General features: G+C 40.5%; 1 protein-coding gene and 1 long non-coding RNA gene across 2 annotated transcripts; both read right to left on the bottom strand.

Annotated features, from left to right (window-relative positions):
- Positions 1-598: 598 nt before the first annotated feature.
- Positions 599-20,316, bottom strand: LOC106612444 (phosphoglucomutase 2-like 1). The gene is made up of 14 exons (XM_014213568.2): positions 19,705-20,316; positions 18,595-18,762; positions 13,543-13,649; positions 12,946-13,030; positions 12,503-12,586; positions 11,829-12,022; positions 11,246-11,435; positions 10,884-10,981; positions 10,463-10,643; positions 9,703-9,796; positions 9,165-9,294; positions 3,361-3,550; positions 3,117-3,250; positions 599-2,833 (listed from the first exon to the last, which is right to left on the bottom strand). Exons 1-14 carry the CDS (start codon positions 19,795-19,797, stop codon positions 2,731-2,733), a joined length of 1,851 nt encoding a protein of 616 aa, XP_014069043.1. The 5' UTR covers positions 19,798-20,316; the 3' UTR covers positions 599-2,730.
- A 345-nt stretch (positions 20,317-20,661) lies between these two features.
- LOC106612422 (uncharacterized) lies at positions 20,662-21,941 on the bottom strand. The gene is made up of 2 exons (XR_006771108.1): positions 21,150-21,941; positions 20,662-20,930 (listed from the first exon to the last, which is right to left on the bottom strand). It is a non-coding gene; the product is annotated as an uncharacterized lncRNA (long non-coding RNA).
- Between the last annotated feature and the right edge of the window lie 1,211 nt (positions 21,942-23,152).

Genomic DNA, 23,152 nt, shown 5'->3' with positions numbered 1-23,152 from the left:
GGACGTTTCTTTTTTTCTGAGTTTATGTATGAAATCTATTTTCATTTAGGACCATTATCATGCAGCTGTCTCGAAACAGGGGCAGCGGAAAAAATATGTCAATAGCAAATGGAGGGCGCTTTGCCCATGGTTAATTGTCATGCCAGCCAGGTAGGCTATACTCCTGTTGTAAAGATAAGCAATGTGCTTAATATTAGGAGAGTTGAGAAATTAATATAGTAGGCCTAGCCTTCTTGAAAGCTGATGGGATCCTCTTTTTAATAGCGTCAATCACAAATAAGGTCACAGAACTTTTTCATTTTGATAAGCCTGAATATAGGGTTGTGTTTTACCTTTGTACAGACATTTACATTTTAGTCATTAAGCTCTTCTTATCCAGAGCGAATTACAATTAGTGATTATATAAAAACAAATCTGTAAATTAAAGCTTTAGAAATACAATTCATTATGCATATGTCAATACATCTTGTGGTTATAGTGCTGGGGAAAGTATTGTTTTAAGATTGAGAGGTGACAAATTCAGCAGTAAATCATGGCCCTTTGTAGTGTTAGCAGGAAGGTTCTTTAGAGTTCCTCAAAATAAATGGATCACAACCCCTTTTTAGGCAAACCAGAGTTTATTGGTGCAATAACAAGCATACGCATGTAACAAGGAAATGTGTCAATGTACACATTTGGATTGGTATCCTGATATAGTTTCATAAACAAGAAACAAATACTTAACAGAAGTCTTGAACATTGACCTAACATTTCATCTCATCAAAAATTTCAACCATTTTTTCTTATCCTCCTAGATACAATTGAAAATATATGCTCTATATTCATATTCTGACAATTCAATAGAATGTCTTTACTTTGGGATTGCCATACGATATCTTAAATATGTACAATATTCATTCGTACAGGTTATGGTATTGAATTATTGATATTACAGGCATTGGCAAATGTGTTGCATAAAAATATATATAATGTACTCAAATTAAATAATTTAAGTTTAGGTGTGTCTGGAGAACAGAGTAAACAAACAGTTACATAATAAAATGAAATAAATATCGCACAACAATTGTTTTACAAACATTTGCTTAAAGGAACATTTAAGCATTCGGTGCATGTGACAAATAAAATTAGATTTTATTTGAATTAGTTTGGTGTTTGTTTCATTACTCCAATTTGATTGATGACATGCAACATCAACAATGGACAAATTAAACAAATACCAAAAGATAGTTTTGGGGTGGAGTTTTCCTTTACGTAATACAACTTTCATCCTTTTTAGGCTAACAATACATACAAGCTAATATTTTGAAATTCAAGGAAGTCAACTGCACACAATTTTACAGACACAGTAAAACATTTCATATCATTTTTTTACCTGAAACAAAACACATGGTCATTTTCAAAATTGGAATTACAATTTGGAATTCCACGGCACTACATTTCTAAAATTTAAGGGTTACAATTGTTGGTCTAATATGTAAATTTGTTATATGTGAATTCTTTTAAAAAAATAACACAGTAGTTAAAACATATTGCTGTGACTACAAAGTCTCCTAAATGAGGAAAAAATACATGTCAAAACTGAAAATGACAAAATGTGCAAAACTGGTGACTTGTTTAGCTAGAAAGAAACAAATAGAAACAGACTTTGGCATTCAGGTGAATATAGGGCTAATAATGCACTGGAACTAAGGGGCCTAGCCCGAACCATGAAAAACAGCCCCCGACCATTATTCCTCCACCACCAAACTTGGGCAGGTAGCTTTCTCCTGGCAGCCGCCAAACCCAGATTTGTTCGTCAGACTGCCAGATGGTGAAGTGTGATTCATCACCCCAGAGAACACGTTTCCACTGCTCCAGAGTCCAATGGCGACGAGATTTACACCACTCCATCCGACGCTCTTCAGTATGGGCCATTCTACTGCCAATATTTGTCTATGGAGATTGCATGGCTGTGTGCTTTTATACACCTGTCAGCAACGGGTGTGGCAGAAATAGCCGAATCCACTAATTTTAAGGGGTGTCCACATACCTTTGGCCATGTAGTGTATTTCTTCCTTTCTGGATTACCATTTTGATATGGGTACTTACAGAGTACAGGTGTTAAGACTATGAAATGATTGAAGCTGTAACGCTCACTGATGCAACGTAACAGATGGGGAGGCAGGAGTGCCATTTGCGTTACGTACATGTGCAATGTCATACCTTACAATACTTAGCCTTTAGGTACAGTTTATCAACTGTACATAGATTAGAAGCAGCATGCGACAAGTGTGAGGTACTGTTCATATACCACATACACATCTATTAGGTGTGCCTATTAGCACAGCCTACTAGGAACAAAAGTACTAGTGGTATGGGTATGTGCACTACAATGGAGAAGAGGCATTTTCATGAGTAAACCTTGTCTGGGGGCTGCATGTCATCTCACCTCATTGCGATTTTGTCTCATGGAACGGCACAGACTGTCCTGGTGTATACCTTAGGCTACTTATTTTAGATACATGGAAAATCCTCATATGACAAAAACAGATATGAGATTCTGGTTTACAAATTCTACTCCTGCATATTAATCCACGTAACCCACCTTGCACACCAAATGAAAAAACCCAGACAAGCAATAGTCTGAATTACATTTTGGTTTCACAGTTAGGAAAAACATTAATAGAACACAAGCAGGATAGTACAACAATACGTCTGATGCATCTGTATAGACCAAGATGAAAAGACCAACTAGATTGATCGGCGAATCAAGTTGTTTTTATCAGGCTCCAGAAACTCCTCGACGAGAGTATCTGTTACTTTCTTAAGCTCCTCCTCAAGACTTGAGATGTCACTGAAAGCCAAAATAAAAACAATTTTAAAATGCAAAACATTTTTACGATGCTAGCTCGTCTATGGCTTGGATTTACCTTAATTGCCCCAAATGTGCAGCCATTCGTCTTACACTATAGCTTAAACCAGGTCCAACACACTTTTTCCTACCATCTCTGCCACTAAAACACTGAGACTATACTGGTGCTTTTGGAACTATTCCGTAACACTGTAGCTAGCTCTAGCTGGTCCTCCAGAGTGTGTCATTGCTAGTAGAAGGGGGCGCCGTTACACTCAACACAAACCTTTTTCCGGGCCGTGCACAGAATTCTGTGTAGAACTTAATCTTTGGCTCTGTGCCACTGGTCCTTAGTGTGGCCACGATCCCATTCTGCAGAGTGAAGGTGATCATTTCGCTGCTCTTTGTCATAGGTAGCACCTGAGAGAGGATGAGGAGTTTTTACCTATACCTCTCATTATGAACCATTCAATTTGAAGCACACTAATGTATGAAATAAAAAATAAAATAAACCACAACATTACACTTACGCAAAGCTTGTCAGGTTGACTACTATCATATCCTGTAGTCACATCTCTCACGTCCACAATGCTGTGTCCACCCGAGGATCTGGGGTAAGTGTTCTCTCCCTCAAAGTTTCGAAGACGTGTGAATATTCTCTTGACAGTAGGGGGGTCGTGGCAGATGACATATGACGTTGTGGAAATGTGATAACCGTAACTGAAGGACAACAACAGTAAAGGATATTAGCATTTGACTGGAGAAGAGAGAGACAATGGATATTTATGGTAGATCAATAAAGTGAAGCTAAAATAAACGGCCCAACTTTATGGTGCAAAAACACCACAAACCTTCATTTATCAGAATTTATGGCCGATTTTGCCTGGCTTGCAGTCAGCTTCCAATTCATCCCAAAGGTGTTTGATGGGGTTGAGGTCAGGGCTCTGTGCAGGCTAGTCAAGTTCTTACACAGCGATCTCGACAAACAATTTCTGTATTGACCTCGCTTTGTGCACGGGGGCATTGTCATGCTGAAACAGGAAAGGGCCTTGCCCAAACTGTTGCCACAAAGTTGGAAGCACAGAATCATCTGGAATGTCATCGTATGCTTACGTGTTAAGATTTCCCTAGCCCGAACTATGAAAAACAGCCCCAGACCATTATTCCTCCTCCACCAAACTTTACAGGCACTATGCATTTGGGCAGGCAGCATTCTCCTGGCATCCGCCAAACATAGATTTGTCCATCGTACTGCCAGATGGTGAAGCGTGATTCATCACTCCAGAGAACAAGTTTCCACTGCTCTGGAGTCCAATGGCGGCAAGCTTAACACCACTCCAGCCGACGCTTGGCATTGCGCATGGTGATCTTAGGCTTGTGTGCGGCTGCTCGGCCATGGAAACCCATTTCATGATGCTCCCGACAAACAGTTATTGTGACTGATGTTGCTTCGAGAAGCCCTTTGGAACTCGGTAGTGAGTGTTGCAACAGAGGACAGAACATTTTTATGTGCTGCGCTCTTCAGCACTCAGTGGTCCCGTTCTGTGAGCTTGTGTGCCCTACCACTTCGCGGCTTAAACGTTCTTGCTCCTATACGTTTCCACTTTACAATAACAGCACTTACAGTTGACCGGGGCAGCTTTAGCAGGGCAGAAAGTTGACAAGCTTATGACGGTGCCACGTTGAAAGTCACTGAGCACTTCAGTAAGGCTATTCAACAGCTAATGTTTGTCTATGGAGATTGCATAGCTGCGTGCTCGATTTTATACACCCGTCAGTAACGAGTGTGGCTAAAATAGCCAAATCCACTTTTTTGAAGGGTTGTCCACATACTTTTGTATATATAGTGTATATGTATTTCTATGGTAGTTAGTGTTGTCGCGATATCAGAATTTTACCAGATTAAGTATTATGATACTAGACAGCAAAACGATACCACGGCAAAAAAATGAAAGCAGGGAGAACGACTGTGAGAAGGTCAGTCCTCATTTCCCCAGAAATAAACCCAATAACATATTGGGTTATAGCCTATACATGATCCATATTAAAATCAGGTAGGTGTGCTATTAGCAATAAGCATTATCATCTGTAGCCCAACTGATAATTAATAGGCTGAAGCATGGGGTTTCCCATATCCATACCCTATTGGGCTAATCATTAGCTAGATCCCAAACTCTAAACAAACATGATAATGTTACTAGTTAGCAACGTAATGAGGACCTTAATGTCTCCCAAAAAATTGCATAAACAGTGAATATAATGTAGGCCTACCAGTTACAATTGACCCTTTGTTACATTTAGCCCCGGTCTTACCCTATGCAGTCAGTGTGAATTGCAGAGCACTAACTGCTGATATACTCTTTCAAAACAGTGCAGTTTGCATACATTTTTAGGAGTTGAGAAATGAGGTAGCGATGGAAGTGTTTTCCAGCGATTGCATTGAGAAATGTTGTGCATTGACTGCTTATTAGAATGCATGGATCTCTGCCTGTTGCACTCGCAACTTGGAATTTCTCGCATTAGAATGCACAACAACAAGCCGACTAGGTAAATAGGTAAACTATTCTACTATGGGGTGCCAGATTTTACTGTTTGTTACCCATTTTGTTGGCAGAAGCCCTAATATATATATATATACGCACACACATATATACAGTTGCAGTCGGAAGTTTACATACACTTAGGTTGGAGTCATAAAACTCGTTTTTCAAACACTCCACAAATGTCTTGTCAACAAACTATAATTTTGGCAAGTCGGTTAGGACATCTACTTTGTGCATGACACAAGTCATTTTTTCAACAATTGTTTACATACAGATTATTTCACTTACAATTCACTGTATCACAATTCCCGTGGGTCAGAAGTTTACATACACTAAGTTAACTGTGCCTTTAAACAGCTTGGAAAATTCCAGAAAATGATGTCATGGCTTTAGAAGCTTCTAATAGGCTAATTGACATCATTTGCGTATATTGGAGGTGTACCTGTGGATATATTTCAAGGCCTACCTTCAAACTTAGTGCCTCTTTGCTTGACATCATGGGAAAATCAAAAGAAATCAGCCAAGACCTCAGAAAAATACATTTAGACCTCCACAAGTCTGGTTCATCCTTAGGAGCAATTTCCAAAAGCCTGAAGGTACCACGTTCATCTGTACAAACAATAGTACGCAAGTATAAACACCATGGGACCACACAGCCATCATACCGCTCAGGAAGGAGACCCGTTCAGTCTCCTAGAGATGAACGTACTTTGGTGCAAAAAGTGCAAATCAATCTCAGAACAGCAGCAATAGACCTTGTGAAGATGCTGGAGGAAACAGGTACAAAAGTATCTATATCCACAGTAAAACGAGTCCTATATCGACATAACCTGAAAGGCCGCTCTGCAAGGAAGATGCCACTGCTCCAAAACCACCATAAAAAAGCCAGACTACGGTTTGCAACTGCACATGGGGACAAAGATCATACTTTTTGGAGAAATGTCCTCTGGTCTGATAAAACAAAAAGAGAACTCTTTGGCCCTAATGACCATCGTTATGTTTGGAGGAAAAAGGGGGAGGCTTGCAAGCCAAAGAACACCATCCCAAACGTGAAGCACGGGGGTGGCAGCATCATGTTGTGGGGGTGCTTTGCTGCAGGAGGGACTGGTGCACTTCACAAAATAGATGACATCATGAGAAAGGAAAATGATGTGGATATATTGAGGCAACATCTCAAGACATCAGTCAGGAAGTTAAAGCTTGGTCGCAGATGGGTCTTCCAAATGGACCACAAGCATACTTCCAAAGTTGTGGCAAAATGGCTTAAGGACAACAAAGTCAAGGTATTGGAGAGGCCATCACAAAGCCCTGACCTCAATCCTATAGAAAATGTTGTGGGCAGAACTGAAAAAGTGTGTGCGAGCAAGTAGGCCTACAAACCTGACTCAGTTACACCAGCTCTGTCAGGAGGAATGGGACAAAATTCACCCAACTTATTGTGGGAAGCTTGTGGAAGGCTACCCGAAACTTTTGACCCAAGTTAAACAATTTAAAGGCAACACTTCCAAATACTAATATAGTGTAAGTAAACTTCTGACCCACTGTGAATGTGATGAAATAAATAAAAGCTGAAATGAATCACTCTATACTATTATTCTGATATTTCACATTCTTAAAATACAGTGGTGATCCTAACTGACCTAAGACAGGGAATTTTTAATTGGATTAAATGTCAGGAATTGTGAAAAACTGAGTTGAAATGTATTTGGTTAAGATGTATGTAAACTCCCAACTTCAACTGTACACACACAGGTAAGAAAAAGTATGTGAACCCTTTGGAAATACCTGGATTTCTTCATAAATTGGTCATAAAATGGATCTTCATCTAAGTCACAACAATAGACAGAGTCTGCTTAAACTAATAACACACAAACAATTACACGTTTTCATGTCTTTATTGAACACACTGTGTAAACATTCACAGTGTAGGGTGGGAAAAGTATGTGAACCCTTGGATTTAATAACTGGTTGACCCTCCTTTGGCAGCAATAACCTCAACCAAACTTCTTCTGTAGTTGCGGATCAGACCTGCACAATGGTCCGGAGGAATTTTGGACCATTCATCTTTACAAAACTGTTTCAGTTCAGCAATATTCTTAGGATGTCTGTTGTGAACCGCTCGAGGTCATGCCACAGCATCTCAATCGGGTAGAGGTCAGGACTCTGACTGAGCCACTCCAGAAGGCGTATTTTCTTCTGTTGAAGCCATTCTGTTGTTGATTTACTTCTGTGTTTTGGGTCGTTGTCCTGTTGCATCACCCAACGTCTGTTGAGCTTCAATTGGCCTAACATTAGCCTAACACTAGCCTAACATTCTCCTGCAAAATGTCTTGATAAACTTGGGAATTCATTTTTTCCGTCGATGATAGCAAGCTGTCCAGGCCCTGAGGCAGCCCCAAACCATGATGCTCCCTCCACCATACTTTACAGTTGGGATGAGGTTTTGATGTTGGTGTGCTGTGCCTTTTTTTATCCACACATTGTGTTGTGTGTTCCTTCCAAACAACTCAACTTCTGTCCACAGAATATTTTGTCAGAAGTGCTGTGGAACATCCAGGTGCTCTTTTGCAAACTTCAGACGTGCAGCAATGTTTTTTTGGACAGCAGTGGCTTCTTCCGTGGTGTCCCCCCATGTTTAGTGTTTTACGTATCGTACACTCGTCAACAGAGATGTTAGCATGTTCCAGAGATTTCTGTAAGTCTTTAGCTGACACTCTAGGATTCTTCTTAACCTCATTGAGCATTTTGTAGTCATCTTTGCAGGACGGCCCCTCCTAGGTAGACAGTGCTGAACTTTCTCCATTTATAGACAACTTATCTTACCTTTGACTGATGAACATCAACGCTTTTAGAGACACTTTTGTAACCTTTTCCAGCTTTATGCAAGTCAACAACTCGTTATCGTAGGTCTTCTGAGATCTCTTTTGTTTGAGTCATGAGACACATCAGGCAATGCTTCTTGTGAATAGCAAACTCAAATTTTGTGAGTGTTTTTTTACAGGGCAGGGCAGCTCTAACCAACATCTCCAATCTCATCTCATTGATTGGACTACAGGTTAGCGGACTCCTGACTCCAATTGGCTTTTGGAGAAGTCATTAGCCTAGGGGTTCACATACTTCTTTCCAACCTAAACTGTGAATGTTTAAATGATGTATTCAATATAGACATGAAAAATACAACAATTTGCATGTTATTAGTTTAAGCACACTGTGTTTGTCTGTTGTGACTAAGATGAAGATCAGATCAAATTATGACTAATTTATGCAGAAATCCAGGTAATTCCAAAGGGTTCACATACTTTTTCTTGCCACTGTGTGTGTAATATATATCTCCATTTTATCTTGCGCTCCTAGCTTCTCAAAAATGGCTTGCGCTGGGTCAGCTTACTCAGCATTGCATGTGCAAGATCAAGTATCTTATCCTACTACTGCCCCATTGAGAAGATTTGGACAAATTACTAGACAGACATGATCCGCTCAGTCAGTATACATTGTGAGACACATTTGATAGAAGTACTGAAGGTAACAAAAATTCTACTACTGAACCATTTTTCATGTTCTTGTATCAAAAAAAGTACCCAGAGTTTTGGTATACCATGTAACACTAAGTTACATAGTCAGGTAGTCGGTTATAGTATCACAGTTGTAACAATGTGTACCTACTACCTAGTTATTCCAGTGAACGAACTACCATGTAGATACAGCGATTTTAGGCCACTTAATGTAGTGACACCAAATAAACTCAGTAAACCAGAACATGGGGTATAGGAGGAAACTGGAATGACACCTACATTTCAAAGATGTTCTCTAGCTGCTGATTAAGGGTCAGGTTCTTGTTGTAGAGATAAGAGGCCATCTCAGCCACAACCACAGCTGCACTCACTCCATCCTTATCTGGGACCATGCTGCCGCACAGGAATCCTGAAACACACCAGACAAAACAAAAAGACATTTCAGGGCATATTTATCAAATACTAGTCCAATGGTCACTGCAACTCTCCCTCCTTAGCAGCCTGTCTGTACCTTGGGTAAACAGATCAACCCATTTGGTACAACTGCAAATTGAAACATTTACACATCATATTCTCAATTAAATTGAACTGTTTTCAATAATATGCATTAAAGATATCTTGACATGTAAAAAAAAAATAGGCAAATAGGTTGATCAACTCAAAATCATTTGATAAAGTCTTATATTATGTTCAGGATTGATCATTAATTGTTTGCAATAGTGGATACCACCACCATGACTTTATATTCAAAGTTTCAAACTGCTTTCACCATAAACGACAAAGCAAATGTTGTAAGAACTGAAAGAGATTTGGTAACCTATAGACTCCTCAAAGGCGAAGATCACTTCATTCCCCGTTTTTGCCAACTCGTGTATTTTCTTTCCGATCCATTTGAAACCAGGCAATGTTTCCTGAAACAGAGTGAACAGGGGTGCATTCTTAGGGCACAATGTAGAAAAATTTAAACAAATGTTTATTGGACAAATTCAGGTAGGTCCCACCCCATTTCCACGTGTTTGCTTCTGTCACAGATTCTACATTATATTGACCAGACACTGAATGAAAATAAATGTCTTCAAAAATGCAGTCAGGAGGCAAGATCAGGTGGGACCATTCAAGCCAACAAGAGGGCAGATACGCGTGTGAACAACAGGCAAAACTCCGATAGGTGTTTTTTTTATCAAAGTTGACGGGATGTCACATGTCCTTAATTATATCAGTATACTCGTAACAACGTAAGCATTACAAAACTTTCTTTGATTAAATAAGCCTCACATAGCACGTAAGCCATTACACTGACCTCCATTCAAAAACTCCTCGCTTGGTGAGCGAAAAAATACCCCGAAAACGTCACCTGCTGGAGACAGATTTTGAGTCCAGTTATCCCTCTCGCTTTGCCTCTTTCTCTCTGCTACCGTTTGGTTTCAGAGGTGAGGTTTTTGAGCACCTGGCAGAGGGCTCTCATGCTACTATTGTGACTGCAGGCAACGCAACCAGATTAAGTCTGAAAGCTAAGGGTGTATATTGCTCGACCTCCAACCATGCTTCATTCACCTGGAGGTGGAAAACGTACGTACTTCAAAATGGAAGCCCTCTATTCGTGCAAAGGCCTTGAGGATCTTGGAGGAGACGGTGGTGGCCAGCATGTACATCCTCTCCCTATCAGCCGGGTCTGAGTGAGTCTCCTTCCAATTGAACAGCATCCACCAGCCCAACAGAGCTGCAAGCTCATTACCTGTGAAAACTTTCCATCCGCACCTAGACAGAACATGACGACAAAGCTAAGGTCAAGAGTTGTCATCTCAGCAGGAAAAACATGTTGTAGCTAACAACCAGGGCCCAGAGTTTTCCCTAGCAGATCACATGGTCAGGAAAAGCTCTTGGCCTTTGAACAAAATGACATTAGATCTGTGCATATCAGTAATAGCTTGTGGTCCAGTAATCAGTAATATAATTATATTTTAAGAGAGTAGGCTACATTTGTATCAGGTATTTTACCTGTCAGATTGCTCTGCAACAGCCAACCGATCTGCATCTGGATCAGTTGCCATGACAATCGTGGCATTCTCTCTCTCAGCAAGGCGAAGGGAGAGCTCCTACAACACCAAAATATCAAAAAAACAATCATGGAGGATGCACAAGCCACTTTATATTCACGGGAGTGAGATGCACACCAATTTTATGCTACAGAGACACGAACGAGGCTGCCGCATTAACACTTCCTTCACGTGCTGCTCGCATGGCCAGAGTAGTAGGCTGCATTGACTACAATTCACACACAGTGAGAATTGTGCATCTAGTGTAGCAACTCTGTTACACTGATAGCACTGAAAAGTTAGGTGAATTGAACATTTCCTCACCAAAACAGACTCTCCTTCCTCTGGATTTGGACAGCTGACAGTGGAGAAGTTGGGATCAGGATCTTTCTGTTCTGGCACAGGGATAGGAGGGGGGAACCCAAACGCCCGGAAAGCCTGCTGGACGTAGTCATGCCCTACTCCGTGAAAGGACGAGTGCACAAACTTCAACGGGGACTTGGTGTTGAGTTCTCTGAGAAACAAGCAAGTAAAAACATGTACAAGTGTGTTTTTTATTCAACAAATATGAATTGTGTTTGCTGCTAAATTAATTGTGGACACTGAGAAAATGAAAGTTTTCTGACTCAGAATTCAAACAATTCAACAAATTGAATAAGAAAAGGTCATCGGGGTTAATTAAAAGAAACATCTATGATAATTACAACACGTTCACAGCCAGTGTGAGGGTGTTTGCCGGCTCCCTGCTTCATAATAAATGTGTTTGACGACTCCCAATTACATCATAAATCATAATTTTCTGAATTAATATCCAACTGTTAAAGGCAGGACACGCCACTGTGAATAAATCAGCATTTACTACTTGTGATCACTTTCTAAAGTACAGACTCCTAGCACTGTGAATTACCTGTGGAAACAAACAGAGCTGAGGTCCTCCATATACTTTTTGGATATCTCCCTCAGCGGATCGCTCCTCAGTGGACTGTTGTCTGCCAAACTCTCGTTCCAGGACTCGCTCCATGGCTCTGAGCTCTCTTCAATGCACTTCAGGATCTCCTTGTCGTTAGGAGAAGAGATCTGGGCTCCATTGTGCCAGTAAACCTTCAAAGGAAAGCAAGACACTGTACCAAATGCTAATGCGCAGCTTAATATCTTAACATTGTATGGCATACCTAATTCAACCTCCCCTTAGGACAGGGTTTCCCAAATTCGGTCCTGGGGACCCCCCTGGGTGCACTTTTAGTTTTTTGCCCTACCACTACACAGCTGATTCAAATAATCAACTCATCATCAAGCTTTGATTATTTGAATAAACTGTGTAGTGCTATGGAAAAAAACTAAACGTGCACCCAGGTGGGGCCCCAAAGACAGAGTTTGTAAACGCTGCCTTAGGATATCATTAGCTAGTAATACAACACCAGGAATAAAGGCATATTTTATTTTTCTTGTATGATAAATAGCATACAGTCCCCTACAAAATGCAGTGTTAAAAGCTTTTAGTTCAACAAGGATTCTAGATGCTGTACGCTTCATGCCTTGACTCAAGTGACCCTGGTAAGATGAAAAGCAGAAGTCTGATACCTTGTATCCATTGTCCTCTTTAGGGTTGTGAGAGGCAGTGACCATCACACCCGCTGCAGCGCCCAGCCTCTTTACAGCATATGGCTAGGAGAGATCACAAAACAGTAAGGCCTTGGGAACTAAATTAATGTAATTCTTAGCCTAATCTGAAAGCGCTGAGACTGACTTTACCAGCTGTATAGCCATATAAGTACGTCCAGAGGTTTTTCCTGACGACACAATCTGGCCATTAAAAACCATTATAACTAAGGCATAGACTCCTTCCTGGTCTGGTCAGGTCACATGGCCAGGTAAATCACCTGGCCCTTCGTATATGACATCACCAGTATATAGGAAACAAATTGGTAAGCAACCAAGAAACAAGTGATTTATGTCCAAGGAGGGATAAAGTGACCAGGCTTTAATTTTAATGAAATAGAATATATTGATTTGAACTATCTTACCACAAAGGGAGTTGGGACATATGTGGAGAAAAGAAACACAGGAATATCTTTACAAAGCATCACAGCTGCAGTCAACCGGGCAAGTCTGTGGAATAAAAAAAAAGATCATAATATTTCTTTAGAAGAATAATACTAATAGTCCATTGTCATTTTCAGATCACAGAAATTCATATTTCTTTTTGCTTTAGCTCCAAACTCTCTAATATTCTAAAACTCTAGTTTGTGGTTCCCCGCGTGTTAACTGGGAAATAGCCTACACACAACATCCTAAAAAAAAATCTATTTCCTGTTATTATTTTGGCTCTAGAATTTTGTGCAGTTAACAGTAGGCCAAGTATGCAATAAATGTTCTCACTAAGCCCATCTGTATTCACAACTATTTTGCCATCACACCACTTCAGGCAGGAATGTAACCTCAATACACTTTATCACACACTGCACTGTCGACAGAGCAACCCAAAGCCACAATCATCATTACATTAGGAGTTATTTATTAGATATTTACAGCCAGTTTTTATCTAATATGTAGCCAGTTATACATGTTTGCAAGTGGTGGTATGATCTGCAGAGGAGAAAGGAGGAGGTATAGTATAGTACCGTTCACTGTTGCAACCACTGGCCTCCTGCGCTCGCGTGTCGTATCCAACCACTATACCACGGCTACTGAAGTCGGGGAAAGACCTGGCCAGGTATTTGTACATACCCTGCAGTGAGGAGGAGTGGGAAAAGAATGCAACGATGAGGCCATGTCTATAGCTCTTTAAAATGGTTATTTTCTATGAACTTTCACTTTGAAAAGGAGGTAAGGGAAACTTTGGTAGGTAGGTGAGTTGTTAGACTGTGTGTGCTGTGCTCCATGAGACACAGTCAGTTTGTTACGATACCAGAATTTTGACTTCGATACCAGGTTTGGTATCACTATACTTGATAACATCACGATACTCAATATCAAAATGATACCCCAGCAAAAAAAAAGAAATGTATATTAGCCAAAGTCACAGAATGGCGCTTGATCCAGACAGATACCTCACTACTGCTCAACCATTGGGCATCTTTTGAGTTCAATATCATGTTATTCAAAAAAATGTTACGGACATTTTTCAGAGACAGCCATTTATGCATTAATGAATCAATTATACAATGATACAATCAATATGACTTTGTTTTTTACCATTCAAATAAATTATTGGTAATCTCTATTGATAAACTGGGTAATTCAAGATTTAGCCTAGGCCTATTAACAATACTGGTGAATGCGTATTCAATAGGAGTGTGTGCATGCACTGAGTTATTGAGCTTGTTTTGGCTGATTTCATGGGGCTACAGATAACAAACAATCTATGTCCCTTCCATTTGGGCCTTATTTTGCTGTACTGATCAACAACATTTGCATAAAAGTGCGTGCTGTCTCTTGAACAAGTAATGACATCATTCACGAGGCAAGATGGGTGCAACCAGTTGGGAGCCCTATTCACAAAACACACACACAGTCAGTCAGTCAGTTTGCTCAGGGAAATAGATCATCTTTGGCTGATGGAGACTGAATAAGTGAATGAAATGTTTTTAGTGGCAAACAGCTTGGAAAACATATTTTGCATTATGTCACATAATCACAAACAAAGTACTAGGGTTTTGAATTGATGTTAGCTTCAGCTGTAAGCTAACAAGGAAAGTTAGCCTACAAAGCTGGAAGCTACTGGTATCTTCTTGCATTGTAAAGTGTTCTAGCCTGTATGGACATTGTTTCGCGAACGGTAATTAACAGTTTTAACATTTATACATGCCGTGTCGCATTATTCAAGTGTGTTAACTTCTGTGCAGCATGAGTGGGATGCTAAAATTATGCAGCCCAGACTCCCAGTTCAGGCTAGCAATGAGTAACGGTATAGAAGACTTTGGTTGCGCTGATCAGTGAGACAGATTTAACAGAACTACCGAAAGTAACAAAAATTCTAGGACTGAACCGTTTTTCATCTTCTAGTAATGAAAAAGTACCAACGTTTCGGTATACCTTGCAACACTACTGCTGCTGAAAAAAGTCCTAGAGGAAACACTGTACATACTGTTGAAGTCAGAAGTTTACATACACTTAGGTTGGAGTCCACAAATTTCTTGTTACCAAACTATAGTTTTGGCAAGTCGGTTAGGACATCTACTTTGTGCATGACACAAGTCATTTTTCCAACATTTGTTTAAAGACAGATTAATTAACTGTATCACAATTCCAGTGGGTCAGAAGTTTACATACACTAAGTTGACTGTGCCTTTAAACAGCTTGGGAAATTCCAGAAAATGTCATGGCTTTAGAAGCTTCTGATAGGCTAATTGACATCATTTGAGTCAATTGGTGGTGTACCTGTGGATGTATTTCAAGGCCTACCTTTAAACTCAGTGCATCTACGCTTGACATCCTGGGAAAATCAAAAGAAATCAGCCAAGACCTCCGGAAAGAAATTGTAGACCTCCACAAGTCTGGTTCAGCCTTGGGAGCAATTTCCAAACGCCTGAAGGTACCACGTTCATCTGTACAAACAATAGCGCGCAAGTATAAACACCATGGGACCACGCAGCCGTCATACCTCTCAGGAAGAAGACGTGTTCTGTCTCCTAGAGATGAACGTACTTTGGTGCAAAAAGTGGAAATCAATCCCAGAACAGCAAAGGACCCTGTGAAGATGCTGGAGGAAACAGGTAGAAAAGTATCTATGTCCACAGTAAAACGAGTCCTATATCAACAGAACCTGAAAGGCCACTCTGCAAGGAAGAAGCCACTGATCCAAAACCGCCAGAAAAAAGCCAGACTACGTTTTGCAACTGCACATGGGGACAAAGATCATACTTTTTGGAAAAATGTCCTCTGGTCTGATGAAACAAAAAGAGAACTGTTTTGCCATAATGACCATCATTATGTTTGGAGGGAAAAGGGGGAGGCCTACAAGCCGAAGAACACCATCTCAACCGTGAAGCACGGGGGTGGCAGCATCATGTTGTGGGGGTGCTTTGCTGCAGGAGGGACTTGTGCACTTCACAAAATAGATGGCATCATGAGGACAGAAAATTCTGTGGATTCATTGAAGCAACATCTCAAGACATCAGTCAGGAAGCTTGGTCGCAAATGGGTCTTCCAAATTGACAATTACCCCAAGCATACTTCCAAAGTTATGGCAAAATTAAGGACAACAAAGTCAAGGTATTGGAGTGGCCATCACAAAGCCCTGACCTCAATCCTATAGAAAATGTTGTGGGCAGAACTGAAAAAGCGTGTGTGAGCAAGGACCTGACACAGTTACACCAGCTCTGTCAGGAGGAATGGGCCAAAATTCACCCAACTTATTGTGGGAAGCTTGTGGAAGGCTACCCAAAACGTTTGACCCAAGTTAAACAATTTAAAGGCAATGCTTCCAAATACTAATTGGAGTGTATGTAAACTTCTGACCCACTGAGAATGTGATGAAAGAAATAAAAGCTGAAATAAATCATTTTCTCTACTATTATTCTGACATTTCACATTCTTTTAAAATAAAGTGGTGATTCTAACTGACCCAAGACAGGGAATTTTTACTAGGATTAAATGTCAGGGATTGTGAAAAACTGAGTTTAAATGTATTTGGATAAGGTGTATGTAAACTTCCGACTTCAACTGTACACACTGGGTGTGAAAAAACATTAGGAACACCTGCTCTTTCCATGACAGACTGACCAGGTGAAAGCTATGATCCATTATTGATTTCACCTGTTAAATCCACTTCAAAATCAGTGTAGATGTAGGGGAGGAGACAGGTTAAAGAAGGATTTTTAAACCTTGAGACATGGATTGTGTAGGGTGTGCCATTCTCAGAGGGTGAATGGGCAAGACAAAATATTTAAGTGCCTTTGAACGGGGTATGGTAGTAGGTGCCAGGTAAACCTGTTTGTGTCCAAAACAGCAACGCTGCTGAGTTTTTCACGCTCAAAAGTTTCCCATATCAATAATGATCCAACACCCAAAGGACATCCAGCCAACTTGACAACTGTGGGAAGCAACATGGGCCAGCATCCCTGTGGAACGCTTTCGGCACCTTGTATAGTCCATGTCTCAATGAATTGAGGCTGTTCTGAGGGCAAAAGGGGGTGCAAATGAATATTAGGAAGGTGTCCTTAATGTTTTTTTTACACTCAATGTATATACCGTATATACTGATTATACCAAACATTAATATTGAGTTGCACCCCCTTTCGCCCTCAGAACAGCCTCAATTTGTAATTGCCTATTCACCCTCTGAATGGCATACATACATACAAAATCTATGCCTTACGGCTTAAAAATCCTTATTTAACCTGTCTCCTCCCCTTATCGACACTGACTGAAGTGGATTTAACAAGTGACATCAATAAGGGATCATAGCATTCACCTGGTCAGTCTGTCGTGGAAAGAGCAAGTGTTTTTAATGTTTTGTATACTCAGTGTATATACTACAACAGCCCAATGCCTTTGACACTGCTTAAATGTAATATTGTATACTATATTCATTTTTTAAATTTGATTTAATTACATAGGCCTATCCATGTTACAATTCAGCTTTTTGCCCCAAATGTGTACAATTCAAAATAAACCTTAACTATATATCTAAAACTACTGAGAGGTAGAGACTCCACCACCATATTGCAATTCTAAAGTCATTGATCTCATTAATGGTTGACCTTAAAATTGCTGATACCAATATATAGAAACCACTGTTACTCCTGACACTTATTTTAAAACATTGATATAGTAGTTTTACAATAACCTGTGATTGATATATTATGCCGACTCACTGGACAGCATTGTACTAAATTAAAAGGTAAAATCCTCAATATGACATCATACACAGCGGGTTGCCTACCTGCTTACAGAGAACTGCAACAACAACCTTCAAATCTGTCAAGGCTGCCACTATTGGCTGTTTCCATAAAGATGGAAAAGAGAGAACACCTATTTTTGCAAGGGCCGGATTGGATTATGCTGAGCCGCGGAGCACCGGTCCATGGCCCGTGACTTGAACAGGCAAAAGCGGTGAGGGAGGAGCGCCCTTCTCAAATCAAACAACAATCTGCGCCGCTCGGTCATGTTGTCAACAAGGCAGCATGGTGCATCGTCCAGAAACATACAACACATCTTTTCCATAAAATATATATTTGAATTTTCAAACTAGTTTTCATTGGGAAGGCAGGCCAACTTCGCCGTGGGCTTTGAACGGGGCACCCTGCTCATGCCCAGTAGGTAGCCCGGTACCAAAAGGAATACAATCAACTTTCACCCAGTGCAAAACACATCTACCCAAGATGAATTGAATCCCCTCAATGATACAAAGCGACATTGTGGGCTATCTCCATTTTAAAAGTACATTTCTACTTCGTAGTCTTCTATTTCGATGAGGTTATTGGCAGTTAATAAACAAATTGAAAAGGTGCATAGTACTGTGCTGGAGTGTATGTATAGTCTGACAAGGTATAAACCCAAGGTTGATGATTTACTGCCACCTTAGAACTGAGCCAACTTTGTTGTTGTTGAGATCTGTAAACAGGAAGTTGTTCCGCTGTACACGATGATGTCATATAGCTGAGTGAGTCTATACCTTTAACATAACCTGTGCCAGAATAGTTTGCTCATTGAAGGAAACTATTATTAACCTGTGTGGACTGGATGATGGTCAGATCATTAATGAGGGCAAAGCCTGCACCCATGGCTGCCCTCAGCCCTGCCGTCCCAAACGTCATCCTGGAGCAGAGCCTACGCCTCAGCTCCTCCACTTGCCCATCCAGCAAAAGGGCCTCTATCTGAGCTCTGGTCTTTGGATTCTGAATGGGAAAGAACATCCAAAAAAAAATACTCTCTTACTGACATCATTACTCAACACAGTTGCACACCACTTAATTTAAGACTGACTTTCTTGCTGATTGAATCAAATATACACAATACCCACTGCTTCAGCATTATGGTTGAGCTACACTGGAACTGAACAAAAATGATAATTTTGGCTGTTGCTAAAAGTAGCCTAATCTTGTCTGTTCAATCAGCGTTTGAATATCCTCAGAATATCAGAATATCCTCTTAAAATCTAGACAGACATATATCTGGGCCCTTACAGTTCCTTAATGGATCTGACAGTCCAAGTAAGGTTATGAAGTCTGACATTTAGAGAGTGGGTGTCAGCCATATCCATTGCTTTAGGCCTTTCTAAACTAGGGCTCCAGTGCAAGTGTTGGGAGTGGAGTAGAGGCTGCATGAGCCGGGCTCTGTACTTCGCGATTAGTAATAAGAAAAATTGGTAAAATTGTTGCCTGGATACTAGACTTGTTTGTGCTAATAATCCACACCTTGTCATATGCCTAACTGTTTGGCATAATGACAAGGAGTGGATTATTAGCACAAACATATCTGGCACCAGGATAGGTCTTGCCCTCCATAACATGTTTTACATTTTAGTCATTTAGCATTCATGCAGAGCGACTTAGGGTTAGGTGCCTTGCTCAAAGGCACAGGCAGATTTTTCACCTAGTCGGCATGGGGATTTGAACCAGCAACCAAACAGATACTGGCCCAACGCTCTTAGCCGCTATGCTACCTGCCACTATTAAAGACACACACACACACACACATTTCAGAAGACCACCGATCTGAAGGACAAGGCATTTGCACCTGACATACCAGGCAAGTGACAACCCAAGTCAGTAAGTTTCTTCGTAAATAAAAAAGTGCTCGTTAACTATGATGATGACACTGACAGTTGACTCACTGACCTTATCCCACTTTATCCATTGGTAAATAGCCGTATCAAGTCGCACGTCCCCAGTTGCATGGCAATTTAGGTCCAGGTCTCCGTTGTTCTCCATAGTAGAATATTGTGCAGCAAAACATCAAGCTAGTTAACTACGTAGCTAACGTTAGTTTACAAAACTAGCAAACTCACAAGCTAGCAATAGGCCAGGCAGGACATAATGTCCCTAACTATCGTATCGGTCTTGACGTTGTCTGTGTGAGAGTGTTTGCTTTGGCTACTGAAACTCAGCAAACAGATATAGCTAGCTAACAGAAGATAAGAAAATAAATGTATTGTCTAACAAACCGTTAGGACGCTAGCTAGCTAACGTTAGCTTGACGCGCAGAGTGGTGTTGTTGAGCGACCGAGCGAGCTAGCTAGCTACTAGTAGTAGTACCATGTTATCATCTGCAGTGGACATCTGGATGGCGTGATCACTCTTGAAAACAGCACGCTAACTAGTTATCAAGCGTAGCAACATACTGACCCATCCTTACCAGGCTTGTCCTATTTTGGCACTCAAGTTGTCTTTATTATGTTAAACTAGTCAGTAGACTGAGGTTGGGACTAGTTACCACAGCCACAAAGTCAAAATTGGATATGTCGTAAGAATTCATTAAAAAAAATATATATATATATATATATAAATATATTTTTTGTCTTCATTTATGGTTAGGGTTTGGCATAAGGTTAGCAGTGTGGTTATGTATATTTTTAAATAATTTTAAGAATATATATATTTTTTTAAATAGGCGGGGTTTAGACATAATTTTGACTTTGTGGTTGTGGTAACTAGTGACAACCAACTAGTAGCCTTCAGTCGCTGGGCTACATTTGGACCACCAAAACAGCGGGCTCACGCCCTCATAGCGCAATGTGGGAAACGTAGTTTCTTAGCTGACAGATATGCCCGGGAGAGGGAGAGAAAACAACATAATGATTGTCAAAATATACATGTTTTATTTACCGTGCATTGTTTAATTGTTATTAGAATATTATCCAGGAAGCAGTCAAACTGATCATTGAAAGTTTCCAGCAGTCGTGGGATGGTCTCTTCAATATAGACTTCTCATCCCAGTTCTTGACTGAGAGAGGTGACACCTTTGCCAACAATCCCACATGGCACAATGTTTTCAAACCAGCCCATATCTGTGTTGCAGTTCAGTGCCAATCCATGAGATGTTATGTATCTTCCACAATGGATTCCTGAAAGAGGAAACATTTGACTGTGATATCAAGCATGACACATTGTAGCCCTGTTGTTGTAAACATAGGAAAAAAAGGTTATTTAAATCAAGGGTTAACCTATCAATGGCACATATCTTGTTGTTTCCAACCCAGACCCCAGTGTCTGGGGAGGTGGATGCTTTTACCACATACTTCCTGAAAAGGTTGATGACAGTCCTCTCCAGCTCAAATACATACCATTTCACACTTTTCTTGAAGCAGCCCAAGTTGATTATTGGGTAGCACACCAACTCCCCTAGGCCATGAATAGTTATGAGCCTGCCACGGTTGCAACGAAAGAATTCAGCACCAAGGAGTTTCAGTCTTTGCTACTCTTCGAATGGGTATAGTGAATGTCTGATTCTAATGGTGTAGACTGGCTGGTGTTCACACAGTAGCAGAGCATTGTGCAATTTGTCTTTAGAATCCAGATGTCTCCTAACATAGAGTTGCTGTACCTGTAATGCACGCGCATAGGAAATACGACCCAACTGGATCACTTCAGCTGCTGCTGTTGAAGCGTGCATTTTTTAATGATAATTGAGTGTAAACTCCTTTTTCAATGTTTTCGATAGACAATTCCACGTTTCTATTCTGAAGGACATAAAGTACAGTAGACCATGCAGCTCGCATCTTTCACAACAAACTTTGCATCCTTTGCCTGTGTTTGATAATGCCTGGCTCCATGATTCAGGTTCTCCAGTGTCGAGATCTCGTAGATGGGGGGCTGATACGTTAAGTCACTAGTCGACTAAATTTTCATCATCACTTGTAGTCTTTGTTACATCTTGACATCCACACCATGGGCGCAGCCATATTGGATTCGTTATTTTATCTTTAGTGGCAGTTCAACTAGCTGAGTGGTGCGTTATCGCCTACAACTGGACGGGGTTGTAACCCGAAGCCTTTCTGTTATGAGGCAAAGGAGGGTCACATTACTGCCCTCTAGAATTTCAGTGTTCGAACAACATCAGAGAGAAAATGTCTATGGAGCCCCCTCTGAATACTTTGAAAATACAAATTCCCGTTTCCCTAAGGTAGTCTGTTAGGCCTATAGTAGATTTGTGAAAGTTAATGGAACCCCTTGCTTTCACCCATCTGTCCAGTTAGATCCAGGATATGGAGAGAATTATACATTGATTTCATAAGTACTTGAACCAGGCCTGGGCATTGGGGGTAGAGGTGGTGTCTACCTTTTTGTCAATTTCCTGCCATCTACACCGACCTGAAAAAATAGGTTTGGTAAAAGCATATGCCAGGTAGGATAAAGGCCCACACCACATTGCTTTCACCTATCCAGTATTTTTAAATCAGCGCAGATGAAAGGAATGGCATGAGGGAGTCAATTTAGATTATTGTCATGCAGCCCTGATAGGTTCCTTGAGTGTTTTACATTTAGTGGGGAGACATAAATCTTACATCGAGTGGAACTAATTTTTTGTTTCACTAGTAGACTATTCAGACAAGAGCAAGAAGGGCAGGTCTAGGAATAGGCTAATGTAAGTACACATGATACTATTCAATTCCAACATGTACTGTCCACTGGTCCCTATGTTTCAGGTCAGTTTTATTAAAAGCACAAGCTCTGACTCATGACTACTAGTCTTATTAAGTTAACTGGGACTGATTGCAAAGTATAGGCTAAACCTGAGAATCTGTCGCATTGCAACTATTCTAAAGAACAGTCAATATGAGCAAATCATCATGAAATATCTCTGCACAATGGTCTTGGTGCTCCTCACTTTCTTGGCCATTGCCTGTAAGTCTTGAAAACTACCCACTTGTGAAGCAGACAAGATCAGGTTTACTGAAATGATGATTGATTCATCTAGCTGTAAAGTTTTTCAGTTATATTTTGCTGTTTAGTTTTACCACAGACCATAATTTGCATGTATTTGAACCGTTACAAAACTGTAAACTGTGACACTATTAATAGTTGCTCAGCAGATACATTTTCTCTGGTGATAAAATTGTAAGAACCTATTTATAATACTGTACCTACATTTCATGAAACTGTGAAAGGTAATTTAATCAAATGAAGATACTTAAAATTATATAAAGGCAAACAAAAAACGAGCTGTTTTTTAATCGATAGGTGATGTAAATGAGGCAGCTGCATGCTCAAACCACAGCGGGGTCTGCCGTGCTGTCTGCCTGTCAGCAGAACTACCATTTCGACCTTTTGGATGTGCTAAAGGATT

The sequence above is a fragment of the Salmo salar genome, chromosome ssa09 (assembly GCF_905237065.1).
Source record: "Salmo salar chromosome ssa09, Ssal_v3.1, whole genome shotgun sequence".
In the NCBI taxonomy this organism is placed as follows: domain Eukaryota; kingdom Metazoa; phylum Chordata; class Actinopteri; order Salmoniformes; family Salmonidae; genus Salmo; species Salmo salar.
The sequence above is the reverse complement of the archived record's forward strand: the minus strand, read 5'-3'. Positions and strand labels throughout refer to the sequence as shown.